At 41.9% G+C, this 18,888-nt stretch overlaps 2 protein-coding genes across 2 annotated transcripts in view; both read left to right on the top strand.

Moving 5' to 3' along the window:
• The first annotated feature begins 272 nt into the window (after positions 1-272).
• LOC307075262 (acyl-CoA-binding protein-like) lies at positions 273-2,301 on the top strand. Its single transcript, XM_079735804.1, has 4 exons — positions 273-303; positions 409-529; positions 1,287-1,349; positions 1,580-2,301. Exons 1-4 carry the CDS (start codon positions 298-300, stop codon positions 1,651-1,653), a joined length of 264 nt encoding a protein of 87 aa, XP_079591930.1. The 5' UTR covers positions 273-297; the 3' UTR covers positions 1,654-2,301.
• Positions 2,302-14,957: 12,656 nt separating this feature from the next.
• cfap221 (cilia and flagella associated protein 221) overlaps positions 14,958-18,888 on the top strand; it is a gene marked incomplete at its 5' end in the record, with an annotated part of 36,082 nt that continues 32,151 nt past the window's right edge. The window contains 6 exons of the mRNA XM_079734243.1: positions 14,958-15,081; positions 15,615-15,715; positions 16,388-16,474; positions 16,580-16,675; positions 18,216-18,316; positions 18,651-18,760. Of these exons, the coding sequence (XP_079590369.1) occupies positions 14,958-15,081; positions 15,615-15,715; positions 16,388-16,474; positions 16,580-16,675; positions 18,216-18,316; positions 18,651-18,760 (619 nt within the window). The remainder of the gene's footprint in view (positions 15,082-15,614; positions 15,716-16,387; positions 16,475-16,579; positions 16,676-18,215; positions 18,317-18,650; positions 18,761-18,888) is intronic.

An 18,888-nucleotide genomic window follows, 5' to 3' on the forward strand; every position in this document is an offset into this window, starting at 1 on the left:
GTTTACAGCATCGAGGGTGTCAACAGTGCCATCGGTTGGTGTCTACTGGGGTACTGGCATCACAGGCGGTGGTGAATGGGTTATAAAAACATGGAAATCCTTTTTTGTCTCGCAATATTTGAACAGCATTGGTTCAGTTTGAACACTCCCTCCAGGTGAACAATAACCTTTCAAACACGTATGTTAAAACACGGCTTGTTCTCGGTGGGTGCTATGCAGATCGACCGGTTCAACCACCAGAGCCTATAAATGAAGCGCCTCGCCCTCTGAGGTAAGAGAAGAGGTCCATTGGCCGTCATGTCTGTCAGTAACATTTCTATTCATTTCGCAATCGGGTTCATACTACCATCTATCCCTGAACCACATCATGTATTCCTCTGTTATGTGTTTAATGGGTTGTGTTTGCAGGAGGAAGAGTTCCAGAGAGCCGTGGAGGAGTCGAAGGTCCTAAAGGTGAGGCCGAGCAACGAGGACCTGGGGGTCCTGTACGGGCTCTACAAGCAGACCACCGAGGGGGATGTAATCACCGGTGAGAGACCCTCCATATACTGATTATCTGGTTACTCTTAGTGTTTAAAAGTTAGGCCTTGTGATCGTTTCCTCCCCTCCAATATCACATGAGAAAGACAATTATGATCATAATTTCTGGGCACTTTGGGTAAAGCGAGATCGGTTTATACCCAGTTGTTTCCGTTTCTTTAAATGAACAAAAGTGAATGAAACCCTAAGCGTTCATCATGTTTTAACTCTGTTCTGTACTAATTGAATGTGCGTGGGTTCTTATTTTGATGTAAAGTCGAACAAAGGTTTCATCCAATAACCAGTTAGGGAAGTCGATGACGTGTATTTGTGGGCGTGGCTTGAACACGTTGGTTAACGTGTACCACAGTAGTTATATAGTGTTACATATCGTTTTATATGCATCGTTTTATATAAATATCGTTTTATATATATATTTATATTTTATATACATATATAGTTTTTTATAGTTTTATATATTTATATAGTATAGTTATATCTATTTATATCTATCTATCTAGTTTATCTATCTAGTTATATCTATCTCTCTATCTATCAATCTATCTATCTATATATAACACATGCATGCTGGATTTTTTTTGTGGTTGGACTTGGGCTATTCTTAACGAATTCGCATAGAATGGGTCTATTGCATTAGGCATGATTGATGATGAATATTTGAAATAGCTGATGAATATTTAAATTTTATACAAACTGTTTAATATTGCAAACTGTGTACATTTTGTGACGTCTGGGGTTGCTTGCAGAGCGCCCTGGGATGCTAGACTTTGTTGGGAGGAAGAAGTGGGACGCGTGGAAATCCAGAAAAGGTCATTACTTTAACAAATACAACTTTCAAACTCCAGTGTATTCGCATATATTATTCCCTCATGTGATTCTTATTGTAGCCCTAATCCTGTGCTTGTGAGAGTAGAATAGATTAATGCTCTATTTAAATAAATTTGGTTCGACTTTTGAATATTAAAGGCACAAAATTGAACGCTTAATTAATGTGAATTGTCTCTCCCAACTAACTGAATTCACTGTGTCTAACCAACAGGTCTTTCCAAAGAAGAAGCAATGAAAGGCTATATAAAGGCTGTTGAAGATTTTAAAGTCAAGTACGGCATCTAGGTGCTGTTCCTTACTAATCTTTACACTACATGTAATGTGGTGTCTTAACCCATCCATATGTCATTTTTTGTAATATTTTGTTGTTTGCAAAATAGCCCAGTTAGGGTTTTTAATGAAAAAAAATACACTTCAAGCATTTGTACTACCTCTGTTATGGGTTTTCTAAAAAGCACAAGGTTTTCATATAAAAAACATGTATTTTACATCTTTGTGATTTGTAGAGTAGACCTTTTCGGCACAAGCTCTATTTTATATATCTATCTAGCTCTATATCTATATCTATATCTATCTATCTGCACCAATTTAAATGCCTTCCATCACACCAGCATGTATTGAGATATCAGATGAAGAAGGACAGATGATTGTAGTAGAGAATCATCAGCGGACCCACTGGAGCTAGTTAACGGACTTTATACTGGAATAGATCGATACATAGAGATAAATGCTTTTGGAAAAACTTCAGCTGGAAGATGTGGTTAGGGGTCAAGGTACTGAACAAGGGAAAGCAATGCATCATTGGTTAAACTCCCAGAAATAGTCATGATCCAGTTCCTTAAATCGGCACTATGTGACTTGTAATGTAACTGTTGCAGCTATTTACTCTATTAAATCATATCGGAACTGTAAAGTTTCTCAATAATAAATCGTGCCCATCTACAAGTCTGATTTTTTTCTACAAATCTTTTTATTCTGGACTTCCTTGGATTTCCCCCCTTCCCTCCCATTAGCATAGGGCAGGAAGGTCTACATAGGTCAATTGTAGTGTTTCAGGGATATAATTTCAGATTATAATCATACAGATCTGTATAACCCGTGCATTGCTAATGGAAGTAAAAAGGATTCTGCATCACACACACTTTTTTTTAAGAAGGCCACCTCTGTAAATAATAATCATAACGATAACAAAAGTAGCCATATTTGGGGATTCTGTAGTCAAAGTCATTCTAAGGGAAATAGAGTTGAGCTTGACATGAGCCCGGTCACTTCACGTCAGGGTCCACCGGGGGGTGCTGTGGAACCGAGGAGAGCATGAGGACCTGAGTGAGAGCAGAGCCAGAGCTTTGGCTGATCGAGCCGTGGTGGGGGCGCTATTGTGACGACCACCACCCAAATGGCGTTTTGAACGTCATCTCCTCCACCGCCTCTGCGTCTCCTGCTGTACCTATGGGTGGTGGGGTGGGTGAGGAGGGGTTCATGGTGCAGGGTTGATGGGGTACAGATCCGGGGTATGAGGTGTTTGAGATGGGGTTCTGAGTGTGTGTTTGGAGGGGGGGGGGGTTAAGGAGGTCTTCTCATCATCTCATCTATGGGAATGTTTGCTTCTATTTAAGGGTGCTTGAGATCCTTGTTACCATTCCTAAGGTTCAAAGCAAGCTTGGTGAGGTAACTTTGAGGTTCTCATCTGGAACCAACTTCAATAAAGATTATATATAGTGTTGGGTAAAACTATGCATACATTTGCGTGGCCCTTGCTGGCTGTGAATGGGGGCTGAAATCAAAATTTGCCCAAAGCAACTCAGGGTGATGTTTGAGTATCTTGCCACCGGTACACTGCAGATATTAGGGATCGAAATAAACACTGTTCACCCTCGCAGGTGATGCACAACTTGAAGCTTGATGCTAAAGCGCTAACCTGAGCTGACAGAGCCTGTCCCCTCCCATCCTATTAAAGGTCCCATGGCATGTGTTGTTTGGTCAATAAAGTATCCGAATGGTAAGATAGAATCTTCGTTATTGATGTCCACGGTCTAACACAGAGAATACATGCGTATCGAGTTCCGGTGTGGGTACCGGATTGACTCGGCTGCCAGATCGACTCGGGGTCCTAGATGCGCAATAATGACGCACTTCCTGTAAACGCTGTCATTCATTCCCATGTTATTCCCAAGTATTAAAGATCTCCTTTTGTTTTCTAATCTATGAATAATAATCTAATGTACATGTATTGTTGGCTATACTTGGGTAATATATAAAAGAAGAATCTGTTAACTCCATTCACTGAATGGGGCGATCCACTTTATTTCCAGCGCTCCCAACACAGAGTCAACACAGCGACCCACACGCAGACATTTCCGTTCTCATCCTTCAGAATAAGAGTCCCTAACAGGAACTGGGTTACATATGCATTTATCAGTGCTTTTAGATGTTTTTCCAATGGCTTTGTTTGTGCAAAAGAACGGGCTGCGTTCAATTAAAATCAAAACCAAAACGGATTGAGCCTTTCTTTTATGTCCATGATTGAGCCCCGTTTATAAACAACCCTTCCGGGTTTTGTCCGTTGGCTTGTGTCGATACGTCATCTGTAAGCGCAGGACCCCGAGTCGATCTGGCAGCCGAGTCAATCTGGTACCCACACCGGGTATCCGCATAACCAAATCACGTAAAGTTAATCCCACGAGACCTACTCATAGTACGGTAACACTTTAGGGTCAAACAGTTAAACATTATAGCTATATACATCCCCTTTCTTTAGCTGTGGCTACTGAAACATAGAATCACACATTTCTGCACTAACAGCAGTTTTATGATAGAAATGTAAATATGATCTGGTTCACTTAAAAGTAACCAACAACTAAATGCATTGTCAACAGAATAAAACATAATGCAGAACTCAAATAACCAAGCATTATTTCTGAGATTTTGGATTCAATAAACGCCAGAAGCTAGCTCAGTTCATGTAGTTTCTATTTGGCGTAGTGAAATACATGGAATTGGCAAATTGAACTCGGTTTTTGGCCTGCGATACGACCCGTTGCTCGGATCCCAAGCCTTGATGGGATGCACTGGTGGGAAACATTTCTGGATTTAGTTGTCTGTGATACAGTTCTGCTGGTGTTTGTTCAGTTATTTCAGTCCTTTCTATTTTGGCCATATTGGGGTCAAGTGTGTGACCTGTTGTGTTCAATTCATCAGTGTATGAGGTGCTCTTCGGAGGCTGTGGCTCCATGACTGGCAGGATTACAATTAGGGCATATAGCAGACGCTTTTATCCAAAGCGACTTACATCGGTTAATACACACATTGACACACCGACGGCAGAGTCAACCATGCAAGGCGACAGCCAGCTCGTCAGGAGCAGTTAGGGTTAACTGTCTTGCTCAGGGACACATCAACACTTGAACTAGCAACCTTTCGGTTACGAGACAACTGCTCTACCTCCTGAACTAAGCCAACCCCGCAGGATGTGGCGTCGGTTACGCCTGTATTCCTTCCCTTCAGAATCCACCACAGGTGACAGGCTGCTGAGCCAGTCAATTTCAAACCAGCCAGAGTACGAGTCAACAAGCACCAAGTAATGGTGATTCTTCCATTCAAAAATGTCTGTGGCGACAAAAGACCAGGGCAGGTCTGGGACTCTGTGCAGTTTAAGAGGCTCTTTTTGCTGGTAAGGCCTCAGGCTGTTACAGATGCCGCATGCCATCTTTAAATGTCCTCATTTAAAGATGGCCAAAAAAAACTTTCCCTTGCCCTTCTCTTTGTGGATTCAACTCCTGGGTGTCCCATGTATAGCTCCTTCAGGTATTCCGAGTGCAGGGCAGTGGGCAGGACCGCCTTGTTTCCTTTCATGATGACCCTGTCTTCGACGGTGAGTTCAACACGGAAACTGAAGAATGATCTCACTTCTGTAAGTACGCTGCATGGACGTCTTGGCCAGCCCCATTCAATGAAACAGATGAGTTTCTGCAGCACTGTGTCTGCAGCAGTGTTTTAACGTAGTTCTTCAAGACGCTGTGGGGATATTAGTTGAACTGTCATCACCTCAAACTCTGGCCGTTCTGCCCTCTGGGGGCTGACGTTGCACCTCAGTGCACAGGAAAGGGTGTCAGCTAAGTAGAGTTGCTTTCCTTTTTTGTAGGTGAGAGTCAGATCGAATTTTTGCAACTGTAGCATCATGCGTTGCAGGCGAGCTGGGATGGTGTGAAATGGCTTTTTGTGAATGGTGACCAAGGGCTAGTGGTCAGCCTCAATCACAACCGGCTTGCCGTAGATGTAGTCATAGAACTTGTAGCAGGCGAAGACCACTGCTGGAAGTTCTTTTTCTATTTGAGTGTATCATCTCCGTCTCGGTCAGTGTGCGAGACGCGTATGCCACGGGATTCTCCTCTTGAAGGCAAGCAGCCCCTAAACCATATTATGATGCATCGCAGGTTAGTGTCACTGGTCGCCTCACATCATAGTAATGGAGTACAGGTGGGCTGCTGATGCAGGTCTTGAGCCTGTCAAAAGGATTCTGCTGATGCTCCATCCAATTCCACACCACTTCCTTGTGGAGCAGCTGACGGTGTGGTTGGTATGGTTAATTCACTTAGGTTTGGAATGAACTTGCCCAAGTAGTTGACGCTGAAGAGCTGGCTTGTCCTCTGGGGGTGGTATTTCACAGATTGTATTAATCTGCTTTTAGCCCTTTATCTGTGAATGTGTGCCCAACATAGCTCGCCTCGTTGAGTCCAAACTTGCATTTGCTGGGATTCAGTCTCAGTTTCACCTGTCTGGCCCGATCCAGTACCTTTTTCATGTTTTTTTCATGCTCACCTTTGCCACCGATGACGATGTCGTCCACGATTATTGCACATGGATGTCCTGCAAAGTTTTGTACCATTGCTCTTTGAAACACTTCTGAGGATGTACAAATTTCGAACGCATCTTTATGAACTTAAATCGGCCATACGGAGTTGTGAATGTTGTGAGGAAGGATGAGGCATCATCCAGTCTGACTTGCCAGAAAGAGCTTTTGGCATCAAGGACGGAAAAGATGGTTGCACCTGAGCGGCCACCTCCTCCACCGTGCGCATGGGATGGTGAGGGCGCACGAGGGCCTTGTTTAGGTTTCTGGGGATTTCTATGCAGATGCACACGTCACCCGACCCTTCCTTATGTGTGGCCACTAAATTCGAAACCTATTCTGTGGGCTCATCCACAGGTTCAATTACTCCCAGGGTTTGCATTCTTTCGAGCTCTTGTTCCAATTGTTTTTGCATTCCAGCTGGGATACGACGTGGAGGGCTGACAACCGGTGTTATCTCTGGATCTACCTTCATTGAGTATGCTACAGGTAAGTCACCGATGTCATCTTTGAATAGGTCTGCATATTCCTTAACAATTTTCTGCGACAGGGTGCGATCCTTAACACAGTCACTGCTGACGGTGACTAGCTTCCTATGTAGGCTGTCCTGTAGGCCAAGAATGGAGGCAACACTTTCTTTCACCACTTGAAACTGTAGGTTGTACAGCTGTTCATTTAGCTTGCATGGCAATGTCACTGTGCCAATTGGTTTGATCATAGATCCGCCAAATGCTACAAGATGACCTGCTTAATTGGCATTTGAAGTTCTTCAGTGTGCCTGAAAAGTTTGTATGTGTGTAAGGACATAACGTTACATTTCGCCCCTGTATCCACTTTCAGGTTTAGCTGTTTATCATTAACAGTCACAAAACAATGTCCTTCCTTGACAATTTTCCTCTCATCATCATGCAAGGATAAGCCTTCAATGGTAAATGTGTCTTTACATTCACTGCTGGTTTTCGTTTCAGCATACAGATGGTTTATCTGTCTGTTCGGTCTGCTCGACTTGGTAGACCTACATTGGCTTTTGAAGTTGTTCTGCTTATCACAGTTGTGGCACTGTTGGCCAAAAGCTGGACACTGGTCACGTTTTGCTGGATCGGTTCCCCCGCAATTTCGGCAGCTGGAGATTTATGGATTTTCCTTCGTAGTCAGTGTTTGTAATAACGCCGTTTAAAATAACGGCGTTAGGTAACGCCGTTATTTTTTCAGTAACGGGGTAATCTAACTAATTACTGTTTCTGTCGCTACTACGCCGTTACCGTTACTGTACGTTAAATGCGGTGCGTTACTATGAATTGATTGAATAAACTGCGTAACCTGAACGCACCCCTGGCTCCAAACACAAACTGCTAGTGAGGAGACCGGGTGGGTTAACAACGAGATAAGTGATTATGATTGGCTAAGGCAGAGTCATGTTTTATGGTAGCCAATCGGAGCCAGTGTTTTTACACACAAGCCAGGACACGTGCGCCACACACACACACACACACACACACGCAAATGCACACACCAAACAGATTCGATGAAGCAGCAGAAATGGCGAGTCCGGAGTATTCCGATGAAAAGTTGGCATTTTCTGTAGTATTCGGCAGATGTTCCACAGCCTTTGCAACTAAGCAAATTAAAATTCAGTTGGAAGTATATCAGGGCCTTGAATGGGCAGTTCAACCATTTAACACATTAAGGCCAAGTGAAAACTGCTCAGAAAAATCCAAATTCTTTGACATATAGCAACTTTCTTTTTTTACAGTAACGCAAATAGTTACTTTCCCTGGTAACTAGTTACTTTCATTATAGAGTAATTCAGTTACTAACTCAGTTACTTTATGGAACAAGTAGTGAGTAACTATAACTAATTTATTTTTTAAAGTAACGTTCCCAACACTGTTCATAGTGCACTTCATTTTGCTGTAGATGTTTCTATATTTTATTTGTACAGCGTCCACACTGGCGGTTGTAGTAGTTTTAGTCATGGAGAGGGTTTTGCTATGTCTTTCAGTGAGCTCGCTAATTTGGCAAATGCGTAATGCTTTGGACAGTGTTAGTTCAGTCTCTTTTAAAAGCTTGTGTCTGACACTGTCGCTACTTATTCCACAGACCAGTGTGTCTCTTATCAGTTTGTTTTCCAATGCACCAAAATGACAGTTTTTAGCCAGATTTCTCAGTGTACTCACGTATGCTTTAGTAGTTTCGCCAGGCTTTTGGTGTCTGGTGTTGAAGTTGTGCCTCTCCATTATCACGTTTGATTCAGGGTTGCATATTTCTTTAAACTTTCTTTTCAGACACTCGGGGTCCTCTCTAGATTCTGCTGGAATGACAACGTTCTCATCTCCTCCTAGTACCGTGGACACATAGGTGAATGACCGCTCCCTCACTATAGCCTCCGGTCCTGCGAGGTTAAGGAGTATATAAGCTCTTGTTCAGGCAGGTTTATCGCTGTGTGCGGCGGCAATGAAAATATTATATTCTCGTTCAAACTTGCGCCAGTGCTCTGCCACATTCTCATCGAAAACGAGAGGATCCGGACGCCTGAATCCATCTGCCATTTCGATGGTGTCGCTTACCGCGGACGAGTCTTCAAAGTTAACGTTCCTAGAGATGAGGTTGTCTGAGTGATGTTTTCAGGAAGGATCCAACTTCTGACACCATCATGCGTATCAAGTTCCGGGTATCCGCATAACCAAATCACGTGAAGTTAATCCCGCGAGACCTACTCATAGTACAGTAACACTTTAGGGTCAAACAGGGTTAAACAGTACAGCTATCTACAGCATGCTACTTTATGGATGCTTTAATATAGATATTAGTGGGCCCCTAACACAGTATTTGAAGACGTTCCCGAAAATCAGCCATGGTGCAGAATTACAGCCACTATGAGCCAGTCGCACATTGAGCTTTCCCCAAACGCGCCACTTCGGTGTCTGTAGCTTTAATGCAAATTAGGAGGAGAGAGGCGGGTCAAGGAGGAGGGTGGGGGTGTGGCCCTGAGCAGCTTGCGGCCAAGGAACCATGCGCTGTTTACAGTGGATGTATCGGAATGACGAGGCGCACACAGCCTGTGTTCTGTAAATATTCGGGAGTCCTGGAGCTGGGCGGCGGGCAGGGGGCAGCGGGGCTCCGGCGGGAGACAATCGCGGGCAACAATCCCTTTCTCCTCATGTACTTCAGGGAGTCAAAGCCAAAGTTCCTTCTCAACCATGGCTGAGATAACCCCCACTACGAGTCTCGTTGTGGAAATACCAGAGACAAACCAACGTGTTATGCGCCATAACACTAACAGTTGTCTCATTGGCGGGCCAAATTCTCTGGGCGGGCAAGGCAGAGAAAGGGGAGATAACTTGGCCTCTTATGACGACTTTTGGGGCCACATTCAAAATCAGCACGTCTAAGCTTCCATTTTTTCAAAGGTAAGCAGGATAGCTAGTGCTCGTTTTACACCGAACATAAGTTTTAGCCACCGGGGGACCATAGGCAGTCCAGGGGAACTCATGTTAATGTTATGGTTACGGTGTTACTCATGTTAATGTTATGGTTACCTTTAATAGTTACGGTGTTCCCTTTGTGTTGTTATATGCTTGTATTCCTCATGGACCTCCACAAGCAGCTTCTCTTCGCCGCTGGAAAAGATCCCTCTCAGTCCTTTTCGGACATTTGATCCATGATTCGACATTCACGGTTCTGGGCTGGTTAGTTACACATCTCGTGAGCGTGCGTAATCAACGATAACATCAGCCTGGAATGGCTTTAGCCTCAAGTGGAAGATGGCTTTAGCTCTAGCTGCGCTTATTCTCTTCACAACTTTTTTTTCTTTTCAAAACTTGCGTAGCCCTATAGATACGGCGCGGTACCGAGCGATTGATAAACAATTTCTGATGGCGTCTCCTTAGCTGTGTTCGAAATCGTTCCCTATCACGGATTTGGTGCACTATATAGGGTTCTCGTCATTTTGTAGTGGTGTTCGAATTCTCAGTGGATAATTTCATTTACTATATAGTGGACATAAAATACCCCAAATTTGAATGAACATACGATGTTCCCTACATGTTACTCCCGTATATCACAATGCAATGCAGTCGTTTAGAAATGTTCAGCGTAGTGCCCTAATTCTCGTTTGTTCGTTCCCTATATAGTGCACTATATCCTAAACAGGGAATAGTGAGTGAGTGAATAGGGAACGATTTCGAACACAGCTCTGGTGTCTTGTTCACCTGTGTTAGATGACTTATTAAGGCATGGGACACGCAGTGATTGCGTCATTGATCAAAACAAAAAAAGTGTGATGCTTGTAGTTCTATAAATCAAATGGCTATCTATCAGCTGTTCTCAGGATATGGGGATCTCTTGATAGAGGTGCATCCGTGTCTGTTACATGTTTTAGATATTGCTTTGTCAAAATAAAATATTATATATTGTATTGATTCTCCTTTAGTGTTGTTCTTGCAGTATTGTTATTTATCACAGCTCATAGGGGAGGGAAAAGAATGGAAAATGCTTTTCCCCAGACCGGATGTGCGATAAAACTCCTAATCTTTTCTTAGCATATCTGTAGAGGCCACTGAGGGGCTGCTGAGCGTGACGGGAAGACAAAGAGCATGTACTGTAGACCAAACGGAGTGACCAGGAAGAACAAGGTAATCGATCAGCCTCCTGTTCCCGGAGAACACCAAAGAGGTTGAGATGTAAGACGTTCACTGAGAACTGGTGCATTCCCCTGTAGCTATGATAAATGCATGTGCGTGCATGGGATTGTAATGAATTCCCAGAGCCAATCAAGGAAGGAATTGGTCCAGATTGGTCGGACATTAGCATGTAGTGGTCTGAAATCTAAATTGTCCCATGCACAGGCAGGCAGTCAACCAGAACAGATATTCTCACAAGAGCATTTCACTCACAAAAAGCTGACGGATGGCTTTGGCATTTCCAAAAAATTACAGTCCAATTGTAGCTCTTACATCTTACCTGCAACACCCTTTCAATTATTCAAAATTGTAGTGGCCCCTTTTTAGAGAGGATATAATACCGGGGATAATCTACTTGAGAATAGCCATTTAATAAAAACTGTTGATAATTGCATGGTTGTGCTGTAGATAGGCCCCTTGAGGTTGAGGCGTGGGACGTTCTCTTACGATCGTTCATTGTTGGGGACTTCTCCTTAATACTTAAGTACTATGTATTCCATCCCTCTGTCTGCCGAGTTAATCAAAGAACTATTAATTGTTTGTTTGTGTAGGCATTTTCTTAGTCATATACTCCCACATTCACCAACATAGACACATAAACACATAAAAAACATCAAGTATATACAAAATCCCCTTGAGAAGAAGTATCGAGATGGATTGGTTGTAAATATTTGATCAGGGACGTCATTTGATCGGCTTCCTCTGAGTGCCTGAGGAGGCCCTAGGAGTTGGGGAATCAAATAGATGAAATTGTCCACCCCGGTAGATAATTAACCAATACAATCTGTTCTCATCTCTCTTTCTTTCTCTTACCTTCTATGTTACTGTGTGTGTGTGTGTGTGTGTGTGTGTGTGTGTGTGTGTGTGTGTGTGTGTGTGTGTGTGTGTGTGTGTGTGTGTTTGTGTGTGTGTGTGTGTGTGTGTGTGTTTGTGTGTGCGGGTGTGGAAGAACTCAGTGCAAGAGGTTGAGACAATGTCACCAACCAGAGCTGATGGCCCACATTCCCATGCAGTCTGAACAACTTTCAAATGGATGAAAGTGTAATTATTGATGACAGTTATTGACAAAAGTTTGTACATTTGGACACTAGAAGGAGTCGAATACTTTGTTGTCTTATTTTGCGAACATTAAATACAATTAAAGAACAGATCAATAGTTGAGACGAAACCTCAACATTATTTTCTAAAATATAGAATGTTTTTCCAAATGCTGCCACTAGATGTCAATATAGTATTTTATATATATATGTATATATATATATATATATATATATATATATATATATATATATATATATATATATATATATATATATATATATATATATATATAATGTATAATGGTCTACATCGAATGACATTAACATTGTTTACACAACTGCTGCGAAAACGTGACTACTACAACAGCTACAATACTAAGCATAATGTCCCCTTTTTTGTCCTCGATGAATACACACATATTAATCAACGTTTGTTAGTATCAGAAAAATCATGATGAAACTTTTCATATCGTTTTATTCAACGAATGATCATTAATTGGCGTTGCAAAACTCAATCCATGGACCTGCCCCCTTTCCCTTCAGCCCCCTCCTCAAGGGCCTTTGTGTGTCACCATGGCAACCACTAAGCGTTAGGTGGCCGTGCCACCATGGCAACGGCGAGAGCGTCTGAAGACGAGGGGGTAAACGCCACTGGATACAAACGAGAACCAAGCGCTCCTGGACTCTATTGTCGTGAAGTCATGAGTTAGATAGTTAGTTAGATAGTTCTACAGCTAAAGTACACATGAACTAACGTTATGTTGTTACCGAGGGCTTCAATGCTCCGTTAAACGTTCACACTGTCTTCAACTGTAAACCATACACAACTAGGTAAGATAACCATCTTGCCAAGAGGCTCGCGAGAGTGTTTACGTTGACTTCCAGATAGCCGCGAGAGTGTTTACGTTGACGCCACTCCGTCGGTTGTGGTTTCGTGTCCTTTAACTTCCATAACACCGCACGATTCTTCCTCCTTTCGGTTTGATCACGACTATAAACGTGGCGTTGGTGATCAGCCTGGAGTGTGCGAGCTAACTATGGCAAGCCAATTTGACATAAATTCACTAGACTTGATATGTGTTGCAGATATCCGTAATTCAGTTTTGCCTAGTCAAAAAGAACGTTTCGGATATCCGCAACTACATTCTTCCTATCCACAATTGTCAGTTCAGATATCCACAAAGACAATCCTCCTAGGAGAAATGACATGAATTTCTTTTGCCATTCATGGCTATGGGGTTTCTCATTACAGATATCTACAATTCAATTGCAGATAACCACTATGTGAATTAGGAATATCTGCAACTGAATTGTAAATATCTTTTGTTCCACTTAGAGACATCTACAATGTCATTTCGCCTAGTCAAAACTTAATTTAAGATATTTGAAAAGGGACATGTAGATATCTTAAATTGAGGGGAACTAAACTGGAATTATGACTTGTCAGAATCAAATTGTAGATATCTCAAACTGGAATTACAGATATCAACAATTCAGTTGCAGATATCCGTAATTCACATAGTGAATAGTGGATATCTGTAATGAGAAACCACATAGACATGAATGGCAATTGTGGATAAGAAGAATGTAGTTGCGGATATCCAAAATGTTATTTTTGACTAGGCAAAACTGAATTACAGATATCTGCAACACATCCAGTCTAGCAAATTTATGTCAGATTGGCTTGAAATATTATGACGTTTGAGATATCTTTAACTTTCATTCTGCCTAGTCAAAACTGATTTACAGATATCTGCAATTTTCATTTAAGATGTGTGACGAGTTGAATGTTGTTTTCAGTGACGTAATTACAGATAACTCTATCTGTAGTTTCGACTAGTCATAATTACGTTACAGGTATCTTGAATGAAAATGCCAACTATTCAAAATGTAATTACGACTAGTCAGAATGGCGTTGTTGATATCTACAATGTTAATTCCGGATAGTCAAACTTAGGGTCTGAATATGACGTTTACGAATGGGCTATGGGGTCAGAACAGTCTCATTAATAATGAATGCACAGAGAAGGATTCACAAATGTATTTTGTGATTTATATATCAACTACTCTCTTCTCACAAATACATTTCAATGCACACACAAATGGATATCGGTATGTATAAATGTAAAATAAATCCATAAACAAAAATAAGTTTCACAAACACATTTCTGATCCACACACAAATGTGTCTTGTTTTAAATAAATATAATTAATTTTTTAAATATATTAATTTAAAAAATATCTGCAATTTTCATCAAAATGTATTTGGATGTTGTTACATTTATATACAAACTGTTAAACTTGAATTTACAATACGCTTTTCACTTGTAAACTTGTTTGCATTTGTGTGTGAACTGGTCTGTATTTATAGGTAGATTTTTGAGACTCCTGACGTGGCTGGATTCACAAATACATTTTTTTCAACAAGGAACTATCTGTAGCCAATCAGATGCCTCCCTCGTTTTCAGTGGGCTGAATATAACGTATACGTACAGGCTGGATATAATGTATGGGCTAAATAAGACCGGAAACGTACGGGCTGAATATGACATATACATTGGGCTGATTATGACAATTGGGCTGTACAATGGTGTGTACAATGGTCATCGAACAGAGTTTGGACAACCTGAGCCACTAAACCCACCCCATCCTACCATCAAAACACTCAACCTGAGCCACTAAACCTTCCTCATCCTACCATCAAAACACTCAACCTGAGCCACTAAACCTTCCTCATCCTACCATCAAAACACTCAACCTGAGCCACTAAACCTTCCTTATCCTACCATCAAAACACTCAACCTGAGCCACTAAACCTTCCTCATCCTACCATCAAAACACTCAGCCTGAGCCACTAAACCCTCCTTATCCTACCATCAAAACACTCAACCTGAGCCTCTAAACCCTTCTCATCCTACTATCAAAACACTCTTTCTTTGTGTTTCCCTTTTCCTACCTAGCACCTCTACACACTCTGACCCTCAATGAGGAGGGGTGAGCTGCCGTGACCCCGAGGCGATGGCAGTGGCCCACCTTAGTTTCCCTGCCCTTAGACAGGGGTCTCCGGTGCCCCTTGGCCAGTTGGTGGAGGAGAGCCGGAACCCCAGAGCCTCCACCGCCCCCCATCACCTCCTCACTTCAGGTGATAGCCATCCCTGTGTTGTTTCCTTCTAGGACTGTGATGAGGAGATTAATCAACGTGGAACGTCTTCACTTCTCCGCCACCATAAGGAGAACATTTGGAGCAGAACTGGAAGCCTTAGGGCAATATCGATGCCAATCTTTGTTCCATATCTTAATTTTGTCTCGACAGCTGCTTGCTGCGATCTAAACCGAAATAGCATTCATGACGTCCTTCATTTTTTTTGTCATTTATGCATGGAAAAATCATCTGACAGATTATAAAAAATACATACTTGCTATCTGTAGTATTAGGGGATTTATATTTTTATTTGATTTGAGTGACTTTTGCTATATCAATATAAATTATACATATCGTATATGACTTCTTGGAGATCGTTTTCTTTATTTCCAGTTTCCCCATAGCCACTGACTGTCACTCATGTGTCTTTGTTGCCTACTAAATGGACAAAAATCCACTGGCAATCTTCATCTGTATAAAGATTTATTCTTTTGTCAAAGCATATTCTTTTTAATATCCTTTCATTCTTTCAGAGATATACAGTCGAATGAAGAGCAACAGCCAGATACAAGCAGAACCGGCCGCCCTACATTTTAATGGCTTCAGTCTGGGAAAAGGCTACCAAAAGTTCCTGGTGAGGCATCCTTCCCTTTCTTTCTGCAAAGTCTAGCTGTTATGGTTGTGCCAAATCTGTACCCCCTTTTCCATTTCTCTTTGGTCCAATCCCAAATAGCTCATCTTTAGATTAACCCCGTTCCCATTGTTATATTTACCCACAGGAATACATAGCTGTTACCGTTTTGGATTAGACAGATATTTGTACAGGTATTTGTCGATAGTTGTTCTACCGGAATTCATCATCCGTTGTCATGTTGATTCGAGTCTTCATCTCAGTTCTAGATAAATAAAAATAAAAATAATAATAAATAAATAAATAAAAAATATTAAACAAGAATTCCAACCAAATAAGTTATAAAGAACTATCAATGATGTAGGCTGTGAAAGGTTTCCGTGAGAGTGGCTTGACGCTATGAAATGGGTATGAGGCATGTCAACTATAATCATATCATATAATCATAGTAAATATCAAGTAAATACCAATGATGTAGATTGATGTGAGTGTGTATACATGTGCATAGCACACGTTCATTTAACTCTGAATTTAGAGTTCTCTGGGGTGCAGGAACATCACTGCGTTGGGGAGGAAAGTTTTTGGTCTTAATGGATGACAAAATTGTTTACCTCCCTTCTCTCTCTCTCCCTTAACACTTTATTCTTTGTCTCATAATTCTAATTTTTCGGGTAGAAATTAATCAATATCTCATCCGAGGTGATTAATATCCACATCATTACCACGCAAACCAAGTACTTCCGAACGACCTATACCAAAAAGGTATTTTCAGTTATTAAGTAATCCACAATTGAAGACTTTTTTGATTTGACGGCTTTCCCGGCCAATCTGATCCTTGTTCAATTTTGTACCCGCCCCTGATTCTAGTACCGACTCATCCCCGGCCTGGCCTACACTGTCAAGGTCCACTTCTGTCCTGACCAATGGCGCTACTTCTACGACTGCCTTCGCATCCACTGCAAGGTCCACACTTTTTGTTTGTGTTAGTTGATATTTCTTGTTGTTGCCCTGTTATTATTTAGGGTCATGTCAGAATGAATCCCATGTCCATCCTTATATATTAAAGGTAAAGTGTGTCGAATTTAGTGGCATCGAAAGGAACGGACTTGGCAGAGATTTAATATAATATTAAGTGTGTTTTATTTAGGGATTAATCCAGTGAAAATAAGAATGGTTAAGCATGTTTCTACAGTAGCCCTGGAGGGAAAAACTGCTCTAGAGTTAACCCCTAAAAGCCTTTTATGCTAAGAGTTGTAGGAATGAGGGGGCGTTTTATCCCCATGGCTACGACCCATTTGTGATTCCTTGTTATAATTTATAAAGAGTGTTATAATTTGCAATGTTGTATGTGAAATGTGCCACACACTTTGACATTATACTATAAGTGTCGAAGAAGCTTGACCCTCTCTGGGACGCGCCTCATATAGCCAGTGAAGATGAGCATGTGCTGTCCTTTAACCCAGCGTTTCTCAACTGGTGGGTCGCGACCCAAAAGTGGGTCGCGGACTCATTTTGAATGGGTCGCGGAGTGTAGGAGAAAAAATAAAATAGCTAAAAATAGTACCAGTGATTAGGCCATCTGATTAGAGATGAGATTTTAGGTTATTTTTAGTGAGCCGGATAATTTGGATCAGCTCACCAACAAGAGCCGGCTCTTTCGGCTCCCAAACGGCTCTTCAAATGACCACTTATACCTTTTATAATTCAGCCAAATGTAGCCCGTTTTGACGTATGATTCCTATGTGTCGGCCTATATATCACTTTAATTACTTAGTTCAGCACTACCTAACTCTGCGAAAGTGGCTTCTCAACTTTGGTCCAGCTCAAGTCCAAGCAGAGGAACAGGTTGGACGCTGAACATGATCTGAGAGTAGCTCTGTCAACCATCACCCCAGACTTTGAAACAAAGCACAGGAGACAGGAAAAAAGCACATCCCCAACTATCTGAAAAGCTTCACTGAACACTTGTTGAGTAAAAACAATCCGTTTACTAAGCCAACTTGAAGATTATATTTGTGTGATCAGTTATGATGTTCATCTTTTTCATATTCACCTAAATCAGCAGCACGCAGTATTGATTGATCAGTTTCTCATTGCTAGAGAGCTCTGTATGCAGGGATGAAAAAGGTTTTGTTTTTTAAGTAAAAAAACATGATTACAATTGTGTATGTGTGATTGTTTTAGAGAAATAAATTTGCTAGGTTTTAATAAAAATGGGTCGCGACATAATGAAATTACATATATATGAAAAATGTGGGTCCCAAGGCCAGATCAGTTGAGAACCACTGCTTCAACCAAAGTGTCCTATTTGTTTAGAGGATTCGATTATAGTGGAGCACACTGCACACACTGTTCAGCCTCACCCAGCCCCAGAGTCTAACCTGTCTGACTCTGGCCAGGTGGGGCTGCTTCAACCATCAAACACATTTAAACATCTCTCTCTCTCTCTCTCTCTCTCTCCTGTGCCGTATGCTTCCTGACCCGGTTCGCCCACTCCCCCTAGGGCGAGGAGACACTTTTAATTCCAGTTCATGCCTACCCTGTCATTGATGACCTATGCATCCCCCCGCACATCCACCTGCCCAGCATACCTCTGGGACACAGGTGTGTGTGTGTGTGTGTGTGTGTGTGTGTGTGTTTGTGTTTGTGTTTGCGTGAGAGAGGGTTTTAGTGAGGGGGCGGGCATATTTGTTTTTGTTGTATTTATTAATGCATATGTGTGTCTATCTTTATCTCTCTCTATCACAAACAAATCTCTGTCTCTATCTGTCTGTCTGCCTACCTACTTATTGACGTATCTATCTATCTATCTATCTATATATATATTTGTCTACCTATCTACCTTCCTCTCTCTCTCTCTCTCTATCTCTCTCTATCTCTCCATCTCTCTCTATCTGTCTATCTCTTTCTATCTATCTATCTGTCTTCCCTCCTGTAGTGTGAGCCACAGCCTCCCCCTCCGCTGCAGCTGTCCCGCTGACCTGGAGGTTGAGTTCCATGTGCATGTGATCCAGGCCCACCAAGCCTTCCAGGTGCAGCCCCTCGCAGGTACCAACCCACCACTCTCAGACAGATAACATAAGGGCACACCAAGAAAATACCAAAAACACCCACATTGGAATTCGGGCAAGTGTGCCAGACCCATTGGTGATTGTTGGCTGTTGTTGGATTACGTC

The sequence above is a fragment of the Pollachius pollachius genome, assembly GCF_949987615.1.
Source record: "Pollachius pollachius genome assembly, chromosome: 4".
Taxonomy (NCBI): Eukaryota; Metazoa; Chordata; class Actinopteri; order Gadiformes; family Gadidae; genus Pollachius; species Pollachius pollachius.

What these genes read in the sequence shown, in the direction of transcription:
- LOC307075262 (XM_079735804.1), top strand. An exon ending in CGAGGGGGATGTAATCACCG is followed by an intron (nt 530 to 1,286) that starts GTGAGAGACCCT and finishes GGTTGCTTGCAG; the next exon opens with AGCGCCCTGGGATGCTAGAC. An exon ending in CGCGTGGAAATCCAGAAAAG is followed by an intron (nt 1,350 to 1,579) that starts GTCATTACTTTA and finishes TCTAACCAACAG; the next exon opens with GTCTTTCCAAAGAAGAAGCA.